Here is a 21,072-nt window from a genome sequence, read left to right as displayed (position 1 = left end):
CCAGTTCAGGCATTAAAGCAATTTTTTTCGTGCTGACCTGTGAAATTATATTTTATTTTTCAGTCCAGTGTTATTAGGAAAAAAACAGAAAAGCTACTTTAGAGGAGAAGAGCTGTTCTTGATAGATAGAATTTCTAGAAATTAAAAAAAAAATCCTGAATATACTTTATGTAATCCTTGTCTTCCTGATACTTAATTTCAAGGTTTTCTACCTGTGAAGGCATTTTGTCCCCTGGTCTTTTTTTTTTTCATATCCACTTCCAAGTGCCAAGAATGAGCAGTAGTATTTCCATATTTTCTCTGAATGTCTCAGAGACAAGAGGGGGAAAATTAAGTGTTTCTGCTGGGATGAAGTGGCCCAAACATTAATTTTCATACACAGATCTGAAATGCCCTATTCTTTTCAACCTCCCCATTAGATGAACCTTGAAGCTTTGTGTGCTACTCAGGTGTGGATAATGAAATCACAGCAAGTACAAAACTGTCACAGTGTCAGTGAGCTCATGGTCAAAATTGCCCAGCTTTGAAGGATAACTCATTTACAGTAAATTCTGAAGTGCTCTCTATTATTGCTTGAAAAACTGTCTTAAAATGCATTAATTTTCTTCAAGATCTGAAAGTTTTTTTAAAAAATGAAAAATAAAAACTACCTTTAGAAAACTTTTTTAAAGGTTGCCATATGTACAATTTCAGAAGGATTCAACCCAAAATTTAGCTACTGGTTTCAGTGTCACTCCTAAATTTGATAAGTCTTCTCCAAAATGCTTCCTTGCAGAGCAAAGCAAATATTTTCTTTAAAAATGACTGCACCAACAGTTTTTTATTGAGCTTCAGCACTGCGTTAACAGATAGTCAATGGTTTTCAACTAATCTTTACTAATTTCAAATAATTACTATTCCAAAGAGTTAGAATTTTGCTTGGCAAGAAAAATTGAAACAGATGCAACTGACCAAATCTGATATGATTGGCTCCTAGAAGAGTTTTCTATGCAAAGATATTTAGGTATGTGTCACATACAAGTTGATATTAAACACAAAATGCCATTTTGGATTAATCAAGTCTTCACCACTTCCCTTTATCTGTCTGTGTTAATTGTAAGAATCTTAGTTTGACTTAGAATTTCAGGATCTCAGAGCTTTTTTCATGGACCAGGGATTTTTATTTCTTTGATAGAAGAAATAACTGCCTGTGAATATTACATGGGGAAGCACAGTAAGTCTGTCAGAGTGAAATGCACTCAGTTCTTAAGGAGAGCAATTCCAAAAGGGAACAAATCACTTAAAACAAGAAGGGGGGGGGGGGTTGGTGGTGTGGTGGAAAAGGAATGGGATGGGAATCTTGGTGGGGCTTTTGGCTCTCCATCCTTGTACTTCTATGCTTTATCAAGCGCACATGTGTTACATAGACAATGTCTTTTGCAAATACAGTTGTATGCTGGCTGTCTCTGCTTCTTCAGATCTCTTTTACTCCTCATGCTCAAAAAATGTTTTATATGGGATCATTTGGAAAAAATCTTTTTGGGGAAAAGAAGGCATCCTTCATAATTTTAACCCATTTGTACAAAGGCCTGTATTGACAGTGCTTTGCCAGTGGAAATGTTGAGAGTCTATTATTATCTCTGTAAATACTGGTAGAATTTGCTGTTTTCTACCATTTGCATGCAGGTAAACATACAACTCTATTATTGATATATCTGTTAGCAGTAGCCTAGGTGATTATTTGCTTGAAGATAAGCCTGTGCTTATAATGCAGTCTGTTTTGCTAGATCTATTCCCAACCTTCTTAAAATGTCAACTCCAAACATTTCTATGGTGTCAGAAGGGAAAATGTTGAAGGTTTTAAAGGCTTGTCATTCTTAGTTACTTTAGAGTTAATCAAAAGGATAAAATGACAAATATTGCCATTATTGAACCAGTTGAAAATGTTCAGCCCCAGATTCTGGAGGAAAAAAAACATGGAAAAAAAAACCAAAACCAAAAAAGCAAAAACCAGGTATTTCACAGAGGAATTCCCAGGAATATGAGTTTTGCTTTAGTCATTTTTAGAACACAGTCTCATCAGCAGTGTATGAATCTCATTTGGTTCTGGTTTGTTGGATTTGAATCCTGAAGTTTGTACATTTATCCAATATAAGTAAATTTGGAGGAATAAATTCCAGTTGCACTCTTCTTTCCAAAGGTAGGCTTCCTCATTTAGGCTGGACACCCATTGTTTCATCTGGTGTGAGCTGGGAAATGCTCAGCAGACAGGAAAAGCTTTCTGTGGTTATGAGCCCCATCCAGAACTGTGGGTGGGAGTCTCTCCTTGCAAACTGCTAAAAATCTGAATAAATGAGCAAGTTCTGTGTTCTGATCTTTGACAGTGTGAAATCAACACAAATTTTAAAACTGTTACATAATTTCTGCTGTAAGTTCATGTTTAAATACATGAATCTGCTCATCAATAATTAATTGGTTAGGCATCATAGGAAGCTGCACAGACCTTGGGCTGCTTTTTGTTCACAACATTTAAACCCAAGGGGTTTTTTGTAACCTTAAGTGGTTCTTTTCCTGATGTTGAATAAATATCTTCTGATTTCTAGCATACATCAGAAGGCTGTACTGCTTTCTGTGAGTCTACAAACCCATGGGCAGCACAGCTGTAGCAGAGCATGTCCTGGGAGATACACTGCTTTTGAGATTTAATATAGTCTTGTAACAGTAAAAAATTTAAAAAAAAACATTGTTGAAGTTGTGAATTGCAAGAATGATCCCCACCAGTGCTGCCCAATAAGGGCCTTTTTATAGACAGAATTATAATTGACACTTGCATGGTTCTGTGTTTTATTATTTAACGTCACATATGTATTCCTTCCATGCCATGTTTTAAGTGAATGGAAATTAAGCACTGGCTGAGTATTTCAGATAAAATATGTCAAATGTTTTAAGTGGGGTTAAATATAACAGGCCATTAAAAAATAAAACAGAAAATGATACTGCTGAGAAGGCTAAGTGTTTTGAAGCAAGGGTGAGAAGCTTGGCTGTCATCATATCATTGATTTGTTCTTTTTGGTGTTTTGCTTCTTTTCTCCCATCTCCATGATCCAGAGGAAATAGTTAAGGCTGGGACATTTAAATGAAAAAGCACTTTATTTAAGTTTTTTTCCACTAAATTCACTGATTATTTCATCAGTAGGTAGCACTGCCCAGTGTCAGTGTCCGGAGGATGTAGGGCCAGGGAGCAGAGTTGTTCAGCAGGAGATGCTCCATGGCTGCCCAAGCTTTCATCTGTTGTGGAAAAAGTGTAAAGGACAAGGTGGAAACATCCAAATGTTGACAGGTGGCCTTGAGGTGCAGTTCTCATTTTACTCCCAGCAAAGAGTAAAATGAGTTGTCTTTACTAATATAAAAGGCTCTGGAAGGTGGCCAGTGGAAATGCTTTTATAGTGCTAGAATTAAATTAAAGCTTTTGTTGCTACAATTACATTGATTTCAAAGCAAAAATGTAATTTTCAGCTCTTCTGACCAGTATAAGTATGGTGTTAAACTTTTCTCTGACAATTTGTTGGATTAGTCTTTCAAAGGACAAATTATCTGCATAGCAGGGACAGAAAAATGCAAAAAGTTCCCTGTGACCAAAGACACAGAGGTGGTTCAGGTGGTAAACTCCTCCTAGAACAGCAGCTTACCAAAAATGCTCCAAGGACCTAAGGGAAAAAACGCAACAGCATCACTTCTTACTGTGCCAACAACAGGGTTTGACCCCTCATGTGCTGTAGGAAGCTGTGACCACAGAAGTATACAAAATCAGAGGCTGAAAGCAGGAAAAAATTGCTGAGTACATTTGAAGTGCTTGGACAGCTCTTAATACACTGCAGTGGGCATGACAAATGAATGTCTGTGTAAATCAATAAAGCTTTCTATAAATGGACAAATGGTTTAGAGTGAATAACAAAGGAGTGCACATGGTAACTGTGGGGTAGCATTCTGCCAGGGATTTTAAAGTTCACTGTCATAACTTTGTTCCCCTTGACCTTTATTGATGATACCTTCAGAGCCTGCTGAGCTGCTAACTAGATGTGCAACCTTTAGACCTTCACCTCCTGCCCATGACTGGATGATCTTTAAAGGTCCTTTCTGATCCAAACCACCCTATGGTTCTGTGATCTCCTCTTCCCTTAGTGCAAAATGCATATCACTTCCTGATTTCTTCTTTCTTCCCCCTCGCATCCTTTTGTTTTGTCTCAATTCTGACAAAAGTTTGAGTAAGGAAAACTATATTGTACATAATTCCCTTTTAGTCATGCTTCTCTTTTATTCGTGCATTCTAGTAGAAAATTTAATTAATTTTAATAGTTAATTAATAGCTTTAATTAATTTCATTGTCATTATAAAAGTGCAGAGGATTGTCTGTTGAAGCATCAGGTGTGTAGCCTTTTATTATTTTTGAAACTGTGCAAACAGCTGCCCCACAGGAGAAAATATCTATGGGAGAGAGAGAATTTAGCTGACCCAAAGAAGTTTTGTCATTTCCATTTGTCATTTTTTGTCCTGAGGAAGGAATTCAAATCAATTGACAAAGTCTCTGATAATGACTGTATGTTAGCAATGGTACCAATTCAAGGCAGCCTGTTTTGTTAAAGTGGTCTGAAGTTTTACCTTTCAAACTCCATCTCACAATTCAGAACCATGTTGTCTTTAATTCAGGAAGTTGAAGGTGGCTTAGCATTATCCAAGTCATCTTTAAATTTTCCAATGTTGGGAGAGACTCTAGTGCAAAATACTTTCAAAATCAGATTTGGGAGGGATATCTATGTTGACATTTTAGGATCCTCTAATGATCCAAAAGCAGCAGGTACTGATGTTGCATTTAGTGGTAAGTTGTGCCACAGTTACTTTTGGCTGACTGAATGCTGCTGTCCTTTGTGAGCTGTCCCCCAAAAACCAGTGTGTGTGCCTGAGGTGCTGGTGGCAGGCCCTGAGTGCTCCATCTTTGCTGGGCTGCATCACTTTTTGTGTTAGCAAGGCTGAGGGACAGAGAATGCTTGTTCATTTCTATGTGTGACATGAAGCATACATAAGTTCCTAGAGGACAGCCACGACTAAACTAGGAATCCCTCCAGAAACCAGTGGCTATCTCAGAAAGTGCTGTTCTCAGGACTCTCAGCTGCCTGCTCTCAGCAAGCTCAGCTCTCCCTGCACAGTCCCTGCCAGGTCATGGGTGGGATTAGAGCTGGGGTCAGAGCTGTCACTGCCCCAGGGGCCCGCAAGGGTGCAAAAGCTTTCCAGCTGTGAGAATAGAGAGAGGCTCCTTCCTGCAGTTTAGCCCTCTCCAAGTGTGGCCTGAAAATAAAAATGGAAATTTAATAGCAGTTTCCTTCAAGGACATGTACTCTGCTTAACTGGCAAAGGATGCCCAGAATATACAACACGAGAGGAAGGCAGATCCTTTGGAGAAAAAATTGAGCAGCCCTACAATAACATCAAAACCAGTGATTTCTGTTAAATAAATGAAGGTTTGGATTAGGAGGCAGAGTTTTGAGGCTGTAAGTGCTATTACAAATTTTCCAAATGAACACTTTTGGGGGAATGAGGATTATTATCATGTATTTGGTTGCACTGTATAGTGATTTAATATATCAAGTACTGGTTTTCTCATGTTGTGGGAACTGGCACAGATTCTAAAGCAAAGTCAGTCAAGTGTTCCTTTCTAGTCTAGTCCTTATTACAAAAATGCCAAATAAATAGGCATGATTTGCTTGGCAATCAAGAAGCACAAAAGTCAAGCTAACATTGACTGCCTTATATCCTTTCACTGCAATTTTAAAACCAGTGGTGTGAGAACAGGTTTTATTATACAGATGTTTCCACTGTGGATTGATAAGAGCTGAAATGTAGCATTTGTTTATAATGCTGTCAGGTTTAGATTTCCTAATTTTGGTAGCCTGTTTGTTATGGAATAGCTTGCTGAAATCAGAGGTTCAGTGCACAGATCCAGGAAGATTTAACATTCCATTTTACAGCATTCCAAAGCATGGAGTGAGAGAAGCATGGGGAGCTCTCTGTATATTTCATATGGTACAAGGGTGTGCTGTAGTTCTTTTACAGATTTCTGTGTGTAAGCAGGTCTGCCCAAACTATTTTAGGATAAAATCATACAATGCATTTTTATGTTAATAAAAATGAAAATTAAAAATAAAATCCATAAATATATCAATTAGTCTGTGCAGGCTAATCCTCTAGTGATTGCTTCAGAACAGTAAGAATTTCTTTTGGATGGCATTTTAGCGGGGTATACATAGAGAAAATGTCTGAAAATCTTTAATTCAGGAATATTTTTATGTAACAAACATCTCTTTATTTTATCAATCAATCTGCAAGAATATGTCTATGAAAGCAAACTTTGGCCTCTTCAGTCTGGAGGACTATTTACCTTCCAGCTTCTGATTTTTTACTGCTGCTTTTTCAGCTTCTTCTTCTACTTTGCTCCTTCTGCTTCTGCCACTTTTTGCTGCCTCATCTCACAGTGCTCTCTGCAGGATCACCCATAGACTTTTTATAGCCTTATGTTGAACCCATCCATAGGTGACATTGTGAAAATATGATGCAGAGCACTTTACCACCTTTGCTGGCTTTAATTGTACCCTGGAGATAAAGCACAGATTCTCTACACTTGCTTATTTAGACTTTTAAATAAGTAAACTCTATATGCCCTTGTTTCTTACCACACTTTTACTCTTCAATCTCTTTCAAGATGCTGGCTAATAGTGTACATTTGCTTTTGCTTCCTAGCCTTGCTTTTATGATTCAGCTGAATTTGAAATGTTTATTAATGAATCAATTTAATAGACTTTGGGATTCTTATTTTGTTGATTCATTGACTTTTTTAACAAAGACAACGTGCATCTTTCACAGTCTTTCCATGCAGCACATATCATTAATTTTCCTCTAAAACTGCAAATGTTAACTGTATTTATCACTGTTGTTTTGTGTAACCACAATTCCATTGAAACAGCACTTGTTTAAGTTTTATAGAGGAAGGTTAAAGTAATGCAAGTACTGTAAATTGCATAATAGTTGTAATTATGGAAAGGAATTGATTTTGGTGTTATGGTTATGTGATGGGAAGTTATGCATGGGAGGCAGAGAGATTTCTAGAGCCAGTTTTCACTCTCAGATTTTTATATATTTTGTTTTAGTTTCTCAGTCTCTAAGAGAAGACTAGTTGAAACTTGCTCTGATGAAACTGCATCACACTTTAGAGATTTTCCTCTTCCCATACTCTAGAAATTCTTAAAATCAAATAGATATATAGAGAAAAATACTTTAGTTTGCTGTGATTTACTTACCAGATTGTGCTATTTTTAAGTTTTCACTATGCAAGAATGTGAGCATAATGAAAACTAAAGACAGATGAAAGGCCCTATTGCACAGGAATCTTTATCATATTTAAAATTACATATGTGGGAGAAAAAATCTGACTTCAAGACTACATTTAGATGCAGCAAAATATCTCTCACTCTTAAATAATCAATTTTTTTTGTGAGTAAAGACTATTAAAGTTATCAGGGTCAGTTAAAGGATGTAATAATTCACCAATTAGCTGTAGAATGACCTGTGCTTGTGGGGTTCCCCACTGCAGAGCCAGGCTTGAGAGGGGCTGCCACAGTTAAAAGTTGACATGATCTTGGCTTTTGTTTCCCTGTGATAGTGGCTGCCTCTGTTTGTGTCCAAGTGGTTCTTAAGTAAAAAGTTCCCTCCAAACTGAAAAGGGAGAGAAAGAGAAGAAGATATGTCAATATCTTTTATAGTGTTTCATTACCAACTCTATTGCACCTGACAAGGTCAGATGGTGGACATACATGGAATATCTGCTATGATATTGTTCTAAACCGTAATGCAGGGTGTGAATAATCTCATAAATGAATGTCACTTCTGGTTTTACTCAAAGCACCAACCTGCAGCAAAATAAATTGCACAGTGCATTTTATTCTGGATCTTGAAGAAGCATGGTAGGTAACCCCCCCGAGGATTTTTATGAATTGTCATGTGGTGAAAGATATCCTTTGCTAATTTTACATATTTACTTATTTATTCCCTTTTACTGTAGGCAGAGAATTCAGCACTGGCTCTGGAAAATGAAAATCAGAGAGAACAGTATGAAAGATGTCTCGATGAGGTAAGGTGGATGAAAAGGTTGTTCTTACCTGCTACTATAATTAAGTTAATACAAATTAATCTCTGCCTCTCTTAGAAGGTTGACATTGTTCTGCAAATTTTGTATTACCTCATTCTAATTAATTCCAAGAACATGTGTCTGGCAGTCAAAGGTGTTGTTCTCCACGACCTCTGCTGTAAATCCTGTTTTGACCACAGCTTTTCACTGAAAAGTTGATATCCCTGTGACCAATACATGGAACTGGCTTGCTTTCCTAAAGAGGAGGAGATTATGATTTGCCTGTTAGGTGCTGAGCACTCCTTTTCTGTCAGGTGGAACACGTGTGGATCAGGAGCCCCTCAGCCTTCCCATGTGACACATTCCATCACCCCACAGCTGAGTCTCTCAGCTCCCCCTTAGGGCTGCACACACAGCTTTTAATGCTGTTTATTTTTCTAGCTGCTGGCTTGATCAGAGCTTCCAGTTACAGCTGGAATATAATTCACCCCTCCCTTACTGTCTGAGCACTGCAGCAGGGGCTGCATTCCAGCAGTGCCCACTGTCTCCTGTTGCATGGAGCTTCCTTCACACAAGTACTGATGCTCACTTGCTCCTCCCAGTAAGGCTCTCCAGCATGGCTCAGAGTTTAAAGCAGTTTGAAAGCTCTCAGTGGCTCCAAGAGCTGCTTGTAGAAATCATTTACCCATTCCATAATAAGGATGTGTCATGGCATAAGTAATTAACTGCCATGCAAACAAAACAAGAACTCCAGCTGTACCTTGGAGAAAAGAGTGCGTGAGCAAGCAAACCACCCAGGGAAGATGACAGCTCCAGTCTTCACTGCAGCTTTTTTAATTTTTAATTGGCATTTGCTGAAGTGCTAGAAGCCTGAACAATACAACTCTGGTACAAGAAACCTACAGTTTAGTGCAGATTTTCATCAGCAAATCCTCCCTTTTGCCACTGTGGCAGATTTTTTGTCAGGAAATTTGCAGACACACCTTCCCTCTGGGTGTGCTCTGCCCTTTCTGGGGCTCTGGGGTCCAGCAGAGCCTTTGTCTGCAGTGGCCTGAGTTACCCTCAGTGCACACTCAAACCATGCATGGACATCTTGGTGATAAGGATGAAATTACCATATAATTGCTAACTTCATTTTAAATTACGGAGCCTGACTTAAAATTATTTTCTGATTGTCTAGGACAAAATCTGCTTACATAATTAGTTTTGGAGACGAGTGAAGCACTCTAACTGTCCATTTCAGCAAAACACTCCATGCAGATTATAAGGATAGAAAACATGCTTTTATCCTGTTTGAAGTAGGATGGTGGATTTCCGACCCAGGATTGTTTTTCACACACTATTTCAGTTTGAAGATCATATAATTAAATCAAGCTATGCTCTCAACTTTATTATCTTCAACATCATGTTGGCTGTTTCCAATTCTTCTGTATTGTCACAGCTGTGTTCATCTTCTCTCACTGTGTCAACTTTTCCAGGAGAAAGTGCTTCTCATCACCTGTGGGTTGGGGCTTCTCTGTTTTGTTGTTTGTTTCTTTTTTTGTTCATCTTATTCTTTTTTTGTGTGTTCCACAATGCTTTGGCAGAGGCACTGTAACCAGCATTGTTTCAGCTGACACAAGCTTGGGCCTAATGTCCTCTGGTCACTGGGGTGAAAAAGTTGTTGCCCATGACTGAGACAAGAAAACCTCATTTAATAGTTGCAAATTTTGCAGGAGTCCCGGGTCAGTGTTCACCTGAGCACATTCCTTTGCTGGAGCTGCACAAGAAATCACACATCCTCACCCTCTTTCTTTAGAGTAACAATAAAGGGAATAGGAGATGAGACAGAAATTTAATTAGTTAACAACAAAAATTCCTTTCCAGACAGGATTGTTATTGGAGATCTTAAGCAAATAAAATATTTTCCATAAAGATTGTTTTAAAAAATTAAAAATATTTGAAAATATTTCAATTTTAAAATTTCTTAAGGGCTTTAGGTCTGATGATTGCTCTGTTCATACCTCATCTTACACCAGCCCCTCTTCCTGAAGGTGAGAATTTCTTCAGCCCTTCCCTAGTGTGGCTCTCAGAACCTGTTCATGTTTTTAGGAGCAGATGTATTTCAGGAGCAGCCTGTGTCTGTGTGTGCTGCAGCCCCCCTTTGCCTCAGGGGCACCTGGCAGGTTTGGAGTGAGGAGCAGAGCTGTTCTGGGAGCACAGGGCTGTGATCACACCCCAGCCTGAGACACCTGGGGCTGCCACTGAAACATCTGAGCAACTACTACAACCATGGCTTTAATTTTTTAAATTCTGCCTCTGTAGCCAAATTAGCTGTGAGTGCAATGAACTTCTCCTGGGCTGATGCACAAGGAGTGCTTCCCTCCCAAGCCACCACCTGGCCATCCTGGCTGTTACATGTCTGGGAGGCTTGCCAGCCCCTGGGGAACTGAAGGAACGTCATTTGGTAACGACTGGGAGAACGCTGCCATGTCTCCCTCATCACTCAGAGCCTCAGAGGGCAGCTCCTCTGCCCTGGGCACAGGCAGACTCTGCTCAGGGCACTCCAGCCCCATTGAGCCTGGCCACCCTGGCAGTGGGACCTGCCTGCTCCCTCAGGGTCACAGCCAGTGACGCCTGCAATGCACAGTGTGCTCTCTGCTCAGGTGTTGCTGGCCATTAAGCTGAATATGAAGGAAGTAAAAATAGCCACTGTGATTTTCCTGTCTGTCTGATATACCAGAGCTGAGTTTTTAAAGCTATGCTTGCCATTATTGTCTCTTTTTTTTTTTTAATCGGTTATTTTACATATTTTTCATTCATATAATGCCCTACATTTAATATTGTATAAATGCCTGCAACTGTGACATAAAAATGCATGCTCTGTAATCATTTTCATGGTAAAATTCAATGAAACTCAAATGTTCAGAGAGATTAAATCTGAAAAGCATATGGGTCAAGCTGAGCAGAGTCCTTTATGAATTTTAACAATTATTCACTGATTTTAAAATAATTGTTCATCTCTGAAGTGTAAATGTAAAAACCTTGGACCAGTTTTTGGAAAAAGGTGTCATTGAAATGTTCCAGTACTTGATAAATAAGAAAAGAGCTTATTTAAATTCAGACATACTCCATAAATGTATCTTTCTGTTGCTGAAAAATTTAATGCAAAACCCAGGATTGTCTTCCTGTACCTTTGGGCTTTGAGGTTAACATGCTTAATCTCAGTTTCCTATCGTGGAATTCAGCTGTCAGTTTACTGGTAGGTGGCAGTGTCATGGTTATTCACATCACTGTGCCAACTGAGATTTCTGTCAAAGCTTCACCATATTCACGTGCAGGAAATTATGCAACTTGGGGTAGTGGATATTTTTTGCTGATGTTTTAAGAATTAACTAATCAAAAATGCAGAGTTATTTTTAAAAAAATGCATTCTGTTTTTAAGATTTGAATAAAAGATAAATCTTTTATTTTAGTACACTTGGAATGTCTTTGTGCATATGGGATTATACATTAAAGGCAGCTGTGTAAAATCTCAGTACTTGTAAAAGGCATAACAGATGTTGCATTAGGGTCTCTTTTCTTTGATTCATTCTTTTTATACCTTTTCTATTAAGACCACTTTATGACATATATTTGTAAACATAATTGCCTAAGGAAAAAGTGAAGCCGGATCTTTTATCTCTTTTATTGCAATCCCAAAAAGGAATCATCACCTAAAGATCCTGCCTATTAAGTTCAGAGGAGAGGCAGGTGGTGTGAAAGGAAGGAGTGTCACCTTCTGCAGAACAGCAGACCAAGGAAACCAGCCAGCTCTGTTCTACTCCTTGTTTCACCTTGATTAACTGCAGTTATCACAGGTCAAGTACTTTTACAGCCTGATTTTTACTGGGATTGAGCCACAGTTATGTCTCATTCGAGTGAGAACTTCACATTTTCACATTTTCTGCATCTCAGAAGTCAATTCCTCTGTCTTCAATGATCTCAGTTGCCACAGTTTTTGGTAGTAGTGACTATCAGTTTTGTGGAACTGGTTCATGGTGTTCTTCACATCCATGGTGTCTCCTGATACCTGTAAGTTAAAATGAAGTAGACTGGTGAGTTTAGCAGCTTATTTCCATATGCTGTAGGAGTAGAATGGCAACCTCATTTGAAATGCAAACATTTGGCTATGATTCCACTTATTGAGTGCTAAATTAATTTTAGTAACTGCAGAACATTTCACTGAAGGCTTCCCACCTCTGTTCCTGCTGAATACCAAAAATACAGACCTGAAAATCTTGAATGGTAACAACAACACAGTTTGCCAAGTTGCTAGATAATAGAAAAAAAAATAGCCATATTTTTCTAAAGAACCTGGTTACATATCTTTCTTATTGAGTTCCATGGGAGCTACGGATCACTGGCAGGTACTTCCATTTAGATACCTATCTTCACTCAAAAGCTGGAAAGTTTGTCATAAATGCATCAGCAGGTTCAGTTTTTTTCCCATTTGGAATATTATGCCATTTACACTCCTCTGTACAATATGTAATGCTGTAGGAGTCATTTTGTAGGCTATGCTGTTGTGAGTGACTAGTGCACACTTCAAAGAACCTTTTAGTTCTTCCTTGGTAAAGTAACTCTGTGTCAGAAAGTAAAGGAATAATGTATTCTCTATGGTTTGTTCAATTTTCAGGTAGAGCAAACAGCCCTTAAAGTACCCGCCAGAAGGAGCAGTGTTAGTGGAGAGCCTGAGAGCCTGCAGGGCAAGGCACACGGGCTTTCAAACCCTAGCATGTTTACTTCTGTTGGTTATTACTGTTCTAATATTAGTCTGTGTCTTCTGTTAAATCATGTAGAGAGCTGTTCTTTTGGAGCGTGGTTCCACAGGCTGCCTGAAGTTAGGGACCAGTTTGGGAAAAAAATTTGATGCTAGGCAGTTTTATGAGTAGAAACCAAGTGTAGCTTTTGTATCTAGCAAAAGTAAATTATTTACAGAAGTGAATTAGCTGCTGCAGCTCTTTACTCCCCACTGAGTTTGCATCAGTGTTGGTGCGGGTTTTTATTTAATTTGCCAAGAGTAACAAGAATCAATGCAGATTATTTAGTGATACCTGCATAAATTTTTACTTTAATTTCTGTAAGCCAAAACTAAATCAAAAATCTCTTCTTTCTATGAGAGGCATCTCTACTTGCTCTGCCTAAATGCAGGAGCAAAATGATAAGTCAGCACATTGGGTGATAACATGTGCATATGTTAGCATTCAGAAACACACAATCACATAAGCGATTATATGCAGGTGCTTTTATTAAGAGCTCTGGGTGTCAGGAGTATTCAACTCAAATCTGACTCTGACCATACATTCGAGATGATTGTGTTCTTATATTCTATCGTTATATAACTTTCATGTTAATTATTAAACCTATATTGTTCTATTGTATACATAGATTTCAGCTAAGCATAGCCCCCTTAAAGTTCCAACATAGTTTCTCATTATTCTTCTTATGATTATATAATAATTATATTTAATTACTAAACAATCATCACATCTAACAATTATATCATTTATCATACTGCTTACGCAGGTGCAGTGAGCTGAGAAAACACAAAGCCTAACATCTTCAAAGTCTATCTTTAACATTTTCCAGGGCTCCACTATCACATATATGGAGTTGAACCTTCAAGTTAGACAGCACCAACAGAAAATCTTACCTCAGTCTTTCTTTCTCTCCCTCCTTCTTCCTCCTTACTCCCCCTATCCTTGCTGGTAAATATAAATTAGTAAGGATGTATAAAATAAATAACTTCATAAATTCCCAGTTGAATATATAGTTCTGCTAATCAATGGTGTGTAATCTCATTCAAGTCAATTGTGCTATGTGGGGTGAATGCCTTCCAACCACATTTCAATGACAGTAGATACTTTAATTTTCTGTGCCACTTTATGGTTCCTGCTTGTCATGGTAGATGTACCATTTTGTCAATATTTAATCAAGAAACAATTAAACTTCATGAAAACATTCAGGCCTCCATCCTTGGCTGGTAAAAATCTGCTCCAGTGAATGCAGTCAATCCATGCTGATGCACACCAGCCACATCTAGAACTGTGAGAGTTTCATCTACTGCAAAGAAGAGATGACAGAATTTAACCAAATCCCCCTCATATCACACTGCAAATGATACAGTGCACATTTGCTTATAATGAGGACTAGCACAGAAGTAGTTGATGTGAATTTCATGCATTCTTACTGGTATTATCCGATTGAAATAATGAAAATGCTAGAAATGGTGGTGGTTGTAGATGGGAGGTGGTTGTAGATGATGGTGGTTGTAGATGGGAGTATAAAGCCTCTGACAACTGTGAAACCCTTACAGTAAATGTTTATAACAATATTTTAACTCACTCTGGTCTGATCTGTCCTTAACCCTTTGGGCCTCACATTGTGTGCCAAAAAAGGATTGTGATGGTTTTAAGCCCAGATGAAGGACCACACAGCTGCTTGCTCAGGTCCAATAGAATGGGGAAAAGAGTCAGCATAAAACTTGTATGTTGAGACAGGAACAGTTTCCTTCCTGGCAACTCCCCCAGATTATACCACAGGACGTTCTGTGGTGAGGAATTTCCCTTTGGCCAGTTTGGGTCACCTGTCCCAGCAATGCTCCCTCCCAGTTTCTTTTGTGAACATCCTCACTGGCAGAGCATGAGACAAGATAAAAAATGGTCATTGACTTAGGATGAGCACAACCTAGCAAAAAACCAAAACATCAGTGTGTTATCAACACCATTCTCATTCTGAATCCAAAGCACAGCACTGTAACAGCTACTGAGAGGAAATTAACCCTGCCCTAGCTGAAACCAGGACAGGCCACAAAAGAAGGTATTGTTATGCATGCACACACATATGTAAATTCATAACATATGTAAATTCATTTCCTTTTTTTCTTTCAGGTGGCTAATCAGGTTGTTCAGGCTCTACTTACTCAAAAGGTAAGTTGTGATTTGGGTATTTTCAGTGTAACTTAAAGCTTGCAGATATTCATTGTTTATTTGAGAGATATTCTTAAATAGTATACATTTTTAAACTACGTTCACACATTCAGTAAGCAGGGTAAGTACTGCACAGGAAAAATACTTGTAGGATAATTGCAAACCTGGCACAATGAAAAGATTCACTGTGGCTTCTACAGAGATCTGTACTGCATGAAGTCATGTCTGAAATTCCAATTTTCTGAAGTGGTCTTTGAGTTAAACATGATTTCGTTATTTCATTCTGTCAGAGAGAGAAAGAGGGAAAGACAAAATATAAAGTTCTATAACAATAAGCATTGTGAGCATTTCAATATTCATGGAATGATTCTTTGTGAGGTCTAGACCACTTGATGGATGTGGCATTATTAAAATGCTCTGGATCATTTAGTTGTAAAAAGATGATTCGGAAAGAGACATAAATGCAGTCTTTTAAAGCAGATAGTGCAAAGGAGAATATAAACTGTCTTGTCTACACCTAATGACAGGACAAGTAATAATGTTCTTAAAATGCAGCACGAAACACAAAGTAAAAATAATCAAGAAAACTCTTTCCACATGCACAACAGTGTTCTATATGCAAATAGTTTTTGAGCACCAGTTCCAAAGCCTCCCTTCATGGACATCATTCTGCCCAGCAGGGCATCATTCAGAATTCCCTGCCAAGGGAAGAGTGGGAGCAGAGGGGACAGGCTGGGTTGAATGTATCATTGCTCATCCCACAATTTTTAGATGGACAACAAATGTTTTTACTCTGGAAGAGGAATACTGCCTTCCACCAGTTGGAAGTTGCAGCTCAGAGGTGATTTGTACAAGCCACAACATCCAGGGAAGTTTGCCCTGCTGCTGTCTGTGCTGTGTTTCTCTGTTTACACGTAGGAGTAGGGTCTGTGCATCATCAGAGGACTGCAGAGCTGTTTCTGTGACACCTGCTAGAAATATAACTTGAGGTATTTTCTAAAAAAATCCCAAATATGTGTTTCAGTACAGTTTAAATGGAAATGGAGGTATTTTTTCATGTTAATATACACAAAAACCTCATACACATTTTGTGTTATAAAACCATATGTGGTGAAATACTCACCAGAGGGTTAATCTCAATATATTAATCTCTAATTTGGGAATATTCTGATGGTTTCCCAAATGGAGAGAGGAGCTGGCTGATTTCCTTTGCAAAGGTGTCAGACATTTTGATGACTGCATACTTCCTCAGTAATTAATCCTTCTAAACCCATAGGAACCAAGGAGTACCTAAGGATACAATAAAAACAGATCCAAATACATTTAATAAAGTGATTTACTTAGGGTTGATGGGATTTAACAGCTGCTTACCTATTACTGAGTAATAACAGCTAATTTAATATCCATAGAAAGAGGAAAGAGGGTACTTTTCTAAATGCTAATGAATATTAAATGTATAGTGCTCCTGACACCGTTCATACAAGTCCTTTTATAAGAAGAGACAGGAACACAATAGTGTACAATAAAGAGGAAATTGCACTCCTCACACCAGTCCCAAAAGGGTAGATATCAGAACCCAAATAGTGGCTGGTAAACAGATAAATCTACCATCATGTAGCTGAGCAGTAAGGCAGAGTCACTCATGCCACTGAGAGATAACACCCGTCAGGAGCAGAGCAAGACATGGAGAAAAGCTGAGAGCTTTCACAAAAGGGAGAAGAGTGGCTTTGTACAGTAGCACACACTGCGTGGGCTTGGCTGTGAATTTGAAATCATCCCTCAAGGACTAATTTTCACTTAAATGAAGTACACGCTGTAATGGAAGGAGTAAAGCGCTGTGTGCTTGCTGGGATGTGCAAAGACTGTGATCCCACTGAGAGATTCTGGTGACACAAATTGAGTGAGCAAAGCTTGAGTGATTTGTCAATGTCACTGAATCCTTGAAACAGAATTACAGTCTTAAACGTTCCCTTTTCAAGTATGTAATTTGTTACAATACATATAGAATTTCTCTAACATGAGAGACTTTTTTTTGATGTGACTGGAGAAACGATGTTAAATTGAATTTGTGCTGAGTTAGCCATGCAGCATAATTTCACAATTTTATGTAGCAAAATTCTATGGATTTCTACCACTTCCTAATAGAAAATTTTGCCTCTAGGAAATTTAAGAAGTCAGATATCCAACAAAATTAACTGAGGCAAACCTGTATGTGATAATACTGAAAACATCCATTCTTTCTCCTTCCACTCAAAGACTTGTCATATAACATGAGCTGATTGGACTGCTGATAACTGGATTTTTAATTTTTTTTTCCAGCAGCTTGAAATTTGAGCTAAACCATTCAATTGAATAATTTTGTGCCCTGTTTATCTACTTCTTGCATTGTAATCTCCTCCATAGGAGTGTATTCAGGAGATTACTCTTTTTACTCTGGGTTCTATTTGAAAGTCATATCTCCATTTTCATCAATTAAATAAAAAATAATTGAATTAAGTGGTAATTAAAGCAGAAAGAAGCATGTTCAGAGGGAGAGCAGTGTTTTTCTGGAACCTCTGCTGAGGCCATTGGATCCCATTTTGGAGAAGAGTGAGTCTGGTTCACACTGAAGAGATAAAGCAAGACCACAGAGATGCTCAGATATCACTGTACTGGAACCCTAAGAGTACTTTAAATATTTGGGAGATTGCTACCTTAATAGCTAGTTGTTTTGCCCACAGGAGAGGAATTATATGCTTCAGACATATGATAGTTGTATTAATTGGTAATTTTAGGACTGCAAGTTTCTAAACTCAGACTTTATTTTACCAGAATATTGCTACTTTTATGTGCCTCATTTCTCCTCTGGGCTATGTGTGGCATTACCATTGGCAGGGTTTATAGCATCTGGGTGGGTAATCTACTATCTTATATTTCACTTTTTTACAGAAATTCTGAAGTTTGAAGCATAAATCTTATGGTTTTAATGCTGTAAGATAGGAAGGTTTTGGGCAGAGGCCTTGCTAAGATTTAATTTTTTTCTACACTGTTAGTTTCTGTGAATCATTTTTCCTTTCCAGTGCCCTTAGTAGTCTTGAAATGTTAAGCACTGTTATAACAGCCAAGGCTCAGCTTTAAATTCTCTGATTTGTGAAAGACAGATAATGATGGGTCTTGATGCTTGCAGTCTCTATTACTAATAGAGATTCTTGTGCAAGACCAGGGATAAGAGGTCTCACTGACAGGAAGCAAAGCTTCAGGGCTTTAGAAATCATCAGCCTCGAGATTTTTTGAGAGTTGTGTTGGAAGGCTCTTGCAATTTCAACTGAACAGCCACTTGACAGGCACCTAAAACAAATGTTATAAAACCATCAGGAGAGAACAACTGCATTCATCCAGTATTCATAAAATCTGATACATATGCATAAAAAGATGTTTACAGTTTCCTGGGAGTCTCAAGATGAACATATTTTATTGTGTGTTCACCTCTTATAACCTCAGTGCTGGTTAGAGTAGAGACTAGAGTAACTGTAGGCAAGAATTTAAGCTACATCTGAATACAGTTTTCCCCTCTGACTTGTTTTCTCATCAAGCCAGGTCATCATGTTGTTAATGGTATTGACAGGACAGCATATGGGGGTGCTGAGGCCTGTTTCTCCACCTTCATATGATGGGAAGTAATATGAGCTAGGCAGTACCACAGGGCAGCAAATGGCCTAAATTTAAATAATGGTAAGTATTTTGGAGATGTAAATTAAAAAACCAAACAAACCAACCGAGATATGGCTGCAGCTTATTATTTTTACATGTAACCTTTATTAGGAGACTACCTTTCCTGCATTGTGAAGCTCTCTTACCTCAAAAAGGGCAGCTGCACAAAATATTGCTGAAAAGCTCGGTGTCAGATTCTGCACAGTCTCCAAAATCCTCTCTCTAACAGAATCCTGAGTTCCTTCAGGTGACCAGGAAAAGCAGGTTTTACACTGAAGATAGATAGATAGATAGATAGATAGATAGATAGATACAGAGATACAGAGATACAGAGATACAGAGATAGATACAGGGATAGATAGATAGATAGATAGATAGATAGATAGATAGATAGATAGATAGATAGATAGATAGATAGATAGATAGACAGACAGATAGACATTAGCTGTATCTGAAGGACATTATTGGCTTGACTGGTTTTACACTCCACTTCTGCTTCTAATGGCCAATTTTAAATCTTTTTCATAGAATCATAGAATATATTCCATTGTATTGGAAAGGACCCTCAAGATCATCAAGTCCAACCATTAATCCAGTGCTGCCAAGCCCACCAAACCCTGTCCCCATGTGCCACATCTACTCAGCTTTTAAATCTTAAATCCCTGCAGTGGTGATGACTCCACCACCTGTTCCAATGCTTGACAACCCTTTCCATAAGAAATTTTTCCTAATGTACAACCTAAAGCTCTCCTGGAGGCCATTCCAGAGGCCCTTTCCTCTTGTCCTATCAGTTGCTCCTTGGAAGAGGCCGGTGCCCATCTGGCTAGAACATCCTTTGAGGGAGTTGTAGAGAGTGAAAAGAGCCTCTTTTTTTTCCAGGCTAAACACCCCCAGCTCCCTCAGCTGCTCCTCATCAGGTTTGTGCTCCAGACCCATCCCCAGCTCCACTGCCCTTCTCTGCACTCACTGCAGCCCCTCAGTGTCTTTCTTTAGTGAGGGGCCCAGAACTGAACTCAGCACTTGAGGTGTGGCCTCACCAATGCCCAGCACCGAGGGAAATCCCTGCCCTGGTCCTGCTGGCCACAGTATTTTCATCCAGCCAGGACGCCACTGCCTTCTTGCCCAGCTGGGCACACCCTGGGGTGTCTGGGAAGACACAGCCCATCCACATCAGGCACAGCAAAGCTGACTTGGTTGTTCCAGGAAAAGCAAGGAAGGGATCAGACTTCAGAGGAGCACCTTGAAGGCACTTTGAACTTCTGCCTGGTTTGGTGTAGCTTATGCATTTCACTCAGCTCATGCTTATGACAGCATCCATCTATTAATTGCTGCTTTATGCTTTGTGTCAGCTGCAAGATGGAGCACATTGCTAGCAAAGTCATTTTTATGCTAACAGAAAACTCTGAAAGGGGGTGCCAGGTAGCTACTGTTCTTCATGACAAGATTTTCTTTAATGTTATAATGGATGATCAAAGGACCAGAGAAAATGAAGTAGCACGTTTTCTGATTTATACTACTTTAAAAGTTGTGTGTTTATTTGTTTAAAAGTTGTGTGTTGTATGTTTATAAAAACTCTATCATTAGAGGTTTTATGTGCTTCTGTTACCTGCTTTCTAATCTTATTGTTTTCCCTTGTGCTGCAGGGTCTGAGGGAGGAATGTATAAAGCTGAAAATGAGAGTTTTTGATCTGGAACAACAGAATCGAACTTTAAGTGTTCTTTTCCAGCAGAAAGTCAAACCAGCTTCAGACCTCCTCCTTCAGGTAGGAAATGGCCTTTGTAGGAAGCAAGCTAGGAGCTTTATATTTCTTAAAAGTATACAATATTTCTCTTCTTTTCAAGGCTATGTCAGTAAGTGGGAAATGACAGTTGATAGATTTAATATATTAGAAGAATAACTGTTATCTGTACTCTGATCCCATTGAAACTGAAAATGTGTGCCAGTGAGCTCTGATATTGCATGGAAATCTGGAGAGAGGAGCACACCTGCAGAGTAACTTACTTTTTTAGATGATTCTTCTCTATGATAAATGGAATGATATGGGTTCATTATCCCTCTGCAGGGGAGAAGCTCCTATTCCTTAACATCCTGCTTGATGGTGAACAGTGTAATTTCCTGTGAGAAGACAGCCCATTTATTTAACTTTTGCCATATGTGATACTGTCCTGGTTTCAGCTAACTTGCAAGGGTTTAAGTACATCTTCACAGGCTTAGAGTGATTTTTTTTTGCCAATGTTTTATGGGAGGATGTAGCTGAGAAACCAATTGACCCATGT

General features: G+C 38.7%; 1 protein-coding gene across 1 annotated transcript in view; it reads left to right on the top strand.

Moving 5' to 3' along the window:
- Window positions 1-21,072, top strand: part of NCKAP5 (NCK associated protein 5) — a 334,186-nt gene that overhangs the window by 231,687 nt on the left and 81,427 nt on the right. The window contains exons 7-9 of the mRNA XM_066553937.1: window positions 8,090-8,158; window positions 15,067-15,105; window positions 20,439-20,558. Of these exons, the coding sequence (XP_066410034.1) occupies window positions 8,090-8,158; window positions 15,067-15,105; window positions 20,439-20,558 (228 nt within the window). The remainder of the gene's footprint in view (window positions 1-8,089; window positions 8,159-15,066; window positions 15,106-20,438; window positions 20,559-21,072) is intronic.

Source organism: Molothrus aeneus, chromosome 7 (assembly GCF_037042795.1).
Source record: "Molothrus aeneus isolate 106 chromosome 7, BPBGC_Maene_1.0, whole genome shotgun sequence".
NCBI lineage: Eukaryota > Metazoa > Chordata > Aves > Passeriformes > Icteridae > Molothrus > Molothrus aeneus.
The sequence above is the reverse complement of the archived record's forward strand: the minus strand, read 5'-3'. Positions and strand labels throughout refer to the sequence as shown.